General features: G+C 63.3%; 1 protein-coding gene across 1 annotated transcript in view; it reads left to right on the top strand.

The window, feature by feature from the left end:
* Window positions 1-4,763, top strand: part of MNEG_0586 (hypothetical protein) — a gene marked incomplete at both ends in the record, with an annotated part of 7,419 nt that overhangs the window by 1,949 nt on the left and 707 nt on the right. Inside the window, 12 exons of the mRNA XM_014050925.1 lie at window positions 25-120; window positions 461-502; window positions 776-864; window positions 1,151-1,196; window positions 1,538-1,624; window positions 1,977-2,048; window positions 2,330-2,416; window positions 2,674-2,726; window positions 2,983-3,099; window positions 3,408-3,447; window positions 3,811-3,946; window positions 4,429-4,618. Coding sequence (XP_013906379.1) covers window positions 25-120; window positions 461-502; window positions 776-864; window positions 1,151-1,196; window positions 1,538-1,624; window positions 1,977-2,048; window positions 2,330-2,416; window positions 2,674-2,726; window positions 2,983-3,099; window positions 3,408-3,447; window positions 3,811-3,946; window positions 4,429-4,618 — 1,055 coding nt within the window. The remainder of the gene's footprint in view (window positions 1-24; window positions 121-460; window positions 503-775; window positions 865-1,150; window positions 1,197-1,537; window positions 1,625-1,976; window positions 2,049-2,329; window positions 2,417-2,673; window positions 2,727-2,982; window positions 3,100-3,407; window positions 3,448-3,810; window positions 3,947-4,428; window positions 4,619-4,763) is intronic.

Genomic DNA, 4,763 nt, shown 5'->3' with positions numbered 1-4,763 from the left:
CCCCACCCCCTCCCCGCCCCCCAGCTTCTGGCGGGCCAGCACCAGGCTCAGTACCGGCAGAAGCCCCTCACAAAAGCCATAGGGACCCTGCTGGCCCTGGACAGGCCGCTGCTAACAAAGGTGCGCCTGGGGTTCACTGGGCGCCCAGCGCTCGTCTCTTCCAATACTGTACTCCTCTTGGCAACTGGGGCCCCCGCAGCGCCGCGCCGCCCCGCCCGTGACGGGCGCCTGCTTGGCGGCGCGCGCCCGCCGCGGCCGACCGCCCGGGCGGCGCGGGCGCGGGCGCGGCTGGGCTTCTGGGATCGTGCATGGGCGTGGCTGCTCTTGCGCAGGGGCCTGCTGCCGACGAAAACTCCCAGCCCTGGCCGGCGTTTCGGCACCCCACTTCCTGCCCCCCGACGCCACCCTACTTACTAACAGGCCCTGCCTCTTTCCTGACCCAACCCCCTGTCCCCCAAAGGACCTGCCACATCTCATTCAAGGGAAGGGGACGATCGATAAGGTATGTAACAAAAGAGACACCACACAGGATTGAAGGGGCTTGCAGGCCAGTGCAGACGTTGGACCCCCAACCTCAACAGCCACAGTTCAACAACCACTGCCCTGCAACGACCTCTGATGTGGCATTCTGGGTCAGGCGCCCTGCGCATTCGCTCCATCCACTTGCACCTCCGCCTCCCCGCCTTTGTTTCAACGAGCGTTTTGTCACTGTCAGGGCAAGGTCTCGTGCGTGTGGTTCACCGCCCTAAACCCTAAACCATAAACCTGGCTGCAGGTCAGGGAGATCCTGTCCACCGGCCGCCTGGAGCGCAACAGGGCGATGCAGGGCAACGAGAGGTTCAGCGCCATCAGGCTGTTCGTGAAGTGAGGGACCAGATTTGTTTGCTACGGGGTTGTGTCAGTGTGTATGACAGTATGAGCGTGCACAGGGGGGGAGTGTGAAGGCACATACGTGTCCCTTGGGGCTCTCAGGGAGGGATGCTTAACTCGTGAGCCAACCGGCTCCTTAGTAATCAAGATCGATTGTTTGAGTGGCGCGGACATCTGGCTGGTGCGGTAAGCGGTTGCGGTTACACCTTGGCGTACGGTTGCTGCTGTCACGCGTTTGGTTCAATTGCCCCTTCCTCGCCCCCTCCGGCGCGCGCCTCAGGGTTTGGGGCGTCGGGGAGAACACCGCAGAGCGCTGGTACCAACAGGTGGGCGGGCCAAACCGACTGCTTAGGGTTCAAGGCTCCAGGGTCGACATTTGTTGCAGCTTGCGCGATGAGGGGGGGCGGCGGGAGGTGGTGCCATGCGGGGGCGCTGGGCTAGCCGCGCTTGCAGCTGTGCCATGTTTGAGCTGTGCCAGATGGTTGCACGTTAGCACGTCGCACACTCCCCTCCCTTCGTCCCACGCACCCTGCACCCTCTGTCGTCGACCTTGACCGCCATATCGACATTCAAAACGTCCGGCATTTCTTGAGTTGACCGCCCCTGCTCCGACCCCCTTCTTGCTTTGCTGGCCCTCACAACCTCACGCCGGGCCCTCATGCTGCAGGGCTGCCGCAGCCTGAAGGACGTGTCCGCACTGCCGGGGCTCAATGAGCAGCAGAGGGTGGGCCTCAAATACTTTGAGGATTTCGAGGTGGGTGTGTCATCGGATACAATTAAGATGTCAAGGGGATGGACGTTGCCGAGCAGCAAGCATATGGGCCGGGGCAAGTGGGCCGCCGTCGCTGTGCGATTCAAGCACGCAGGGCTTCTGTTGTCGCGAGGGGCGGACCCCAGCGACATTGCTTGTGTGTGCTTGCACCGACTAGGAGCAGCGGTCGACGGGCGGCAGCTAGGGCGCTCGTTGCCGTCCCCAAGCCAGCATGCTTCTGGATTTTCCCTAGGGATGGAGGCCCTCTTTTACTCCCTCTTGCAGCCTCGCAAACAAGCCGGTGTGCTATGCATGCTTCGCAAACGTGTCCGTGCTCAAACTGACTGCCCCGCAGAAGCGCATCCCGCGTGACGAGGTGGCGGAGGCTGAGGGCATCCTGACAGACGCAATGGCGGAGGTCTTCCAGGTGCGTGGGTGCGCACTTGTCACGATGGCGCGCGTGATTGCACGCATGAGCATGACGTCGCGCGCCGACGGGGCCGAGCTTCCGCCCCGTGCGTGAGGTGCTGTCCGTGTGCGCGCGTGCAGGCCCGAATATGGGCGACTTGCATAGCAGCATGTTCTTCTGCACAAAGCAACTCCACAAACAACCTCTATGCAATTAGTGGTGGGTAGTTTCCACAAGAACCCTGTCACTCTCGCTCACTCACGGCCCCAACCTGCCTGTGTGTCCTGCGGCTGCTCCAGACCAAGCCCGAGTTTGGTGCGCCGGGCATGACGCGGCAGCAGCTGCTTGACGCCAGGATGCACGTGCGCGTCACCGGGAGCTACCTGGTGAGTCATGCGTCACCCTTCTGGCATCGCACAGCGGGCAGGCCTGCCAGACACAGCCTGGGGACCTCTTGCCGCCGCGCCGTTTTTTGGCCTCTATTTTCGACGCGCCTGGTGTGCGGGGGCGCCATTTAAACGGACCGGCGGCTGGTTCTGTACCACCAAGCCACCATCGAACCCAAATTGTGAGCGGGAATCTCCGCCCAGGATCCATCGAGACCACCACCAACCCCCGCCCCCTCCTTGGCCGTCAACCGCAGCGCGGTCAGCACGATACCGGCGACATCGATGCCGTCGTCGCGCCGCCACCCATGTGAGCGGCCGATTCGCGTGCGACGTGCAGGGGCCGGGCGCCTGGCCCATGTACCCAGGCCTGCTGGCCGGCGGTCCTGGAGCACCCTTACTTTGACCCCTGCACGCCAGCACACGCCCATAGCTCGCTACCAGAAGGCTCCCTGCTATCATGAGCCCTGCTCATGATTTGTGTCATCTGATAATGTACCAAACTGCGCTACCCCATAGCAACCCAAAACAACCGCCGCAAATCCTATCAACTGCCACGTCACCAGGTGCGGCAACCTGCCGCTCCCACCCGTAATGGAGGCCCTGCTGACCATACTCCACGCGAGGGGGGTCATTACTCAGGACATGCGCTTCGACACCGGCAGGCGCGCACCTGCGGCTGGGTTGGCTCGGGCCCCCTCGCATGCATGCAGCTGAAGCTCCGTCCCCCACTGCACGAAGCGCCTAAGGATCATCTGCCTGCGCCGTCCCGCTGTTGCGTTCCAGGGGACGCTGTTGATTGCGCTGGGCGAGGTTTGGCGCCATTGAAGATTGTCACGTGTGCTTGGATTCAGTCCCTGCTGAACCGAAGCGTGTTGCCTCGTTCAAGCTCGGTTTCTGTCTAGGTTGCTGGATGGCTAGCATTCCTGTGGTTTATCAACTTGACTCTGCCGCCCTCCCTTTGCTATGCGCCTTCCTTCCCTTTGCGCAGGGCGCCCTCGGGCAGCCACATGGTCGTCACCTACATGGGGGTGTGGAGGGGCCCGGGGCGGCGGCACTTCAGGCGCATAGACATCAAGGCAGGTGGCGCGCCAGGGGCGGCTCGTTGGCGAAGGGTCTATTCATGGCGGCCTCAAACCGGCGCCCGGGCTGCTGTGCATGGACCAAACAGACCCCAGGCAGCCTTGCTCTGCTTCCGGGACGATCCGTTAGCGGTGCACCCCTGAAATGCGTACAAGGAGTAGGATTATGATTGTTGAGGCGCCCCGCTGCCGCCCGCAGAAGGGCCGCCCCGGTTCCGCTGGCGCCACCCCCCTGCACGCTATTGCAATGGATCGCCCGTGCCCGCTCATCGTGCTCTGGCATGTCGATCCCACCAACAAACCCACTTCCAGGTCTACCCCTCGCACCAGCTGGCCCTGGCTGTGATCCATTTCTCGAGTGGCCAGGCCTTCAACCGGGCCATTCGCTACTGGTGCACCTGCCCGACGCTGGCCACCCAGGACCGCGCGCGCGCGCTCAACCCGGCCGGTGAGCGGGGCAGCGGCTTGCTTGGCCTGTGTCGTGTGCCCACAGTGCCAATCCCGTGCACGTGGATGGCCCCAGAAGTGGGCGAATGCGGGACGCTATAACAACCCCAGGCCCAATCATATCCTGATCCCAAACCCAATCCAGTGCAGCAGGCGAACCTGTCGGTGGCGCTGCTGCTGCCGCCTATTTAGTCAACCCTGTTACACGCTTCCCTTCATGCCGCAGCCGCGCCTAAGCGTGCACACGGTCATGCCACCTGGCAGCCGCGCCCACACTGTATCAAGAATAAGAGATATTTCCCCCCACCTCCCACCCAATCATACAGAAAGGCATCCTAAAGAAACACCAACCACTTTGAACAACGCAAAATTTGAAATATCACTTGTCGTTGCTTGAGTCCAACTTTGTCACACTCCCCCCCTCCCAAACTCCCGCAAATCACCCTGAAAAACCGCCAACCACCCATAATCACCCCGCCCCAGGCAACTCGTTCCGCCTGGGCGACGACAAACTCATCGTCATATACCGCCCCCAGGCTCTCAGCCAGCTGCGCGTGCTCGACGCGATCACAGACGGCACGCTCTCTGTCCCCGGCGTCCGCGTCGCCGGCGGCTTTGCGCTGCGGGCAGACGGGGAGGACGGGGAGGGCGGCGTCGCCGAGGCGTTCGCGCGGTGGCAGCAGAGGGTCCGGCCGCCATCTGCGGAGCGGTCGGAGGGCCGGGAGGCCGCAGAGGGCGAGGCGGCCTTGGAAGGGAAGGAGGGTGGGGCGGACGAGGGCGGCGGCAGCGGCGGCAAAGGGGCGTGCTATGTGTGCGGC

Source organism: Monoraphidium neglectum, assembly GCF_000611645.1.
Source record: "Monoraphidium neglectum strain SAG 48.87 unplaced genomic scaffold scaffold00050, whole genome shotgun sequence".
Classification (NCBI taxonomy): Eukaryota; Viridiplantae; Chlorophyta; class Chlorophyceae; order Sphaeropleales; family Selenastraceae; genus Monoraphidium; species Monoraphidium neglectum.
Note: the sequence above shows the minus strand (reverse complement) of the source record. Positions and strands in the feature narration are given on the sequence as shown.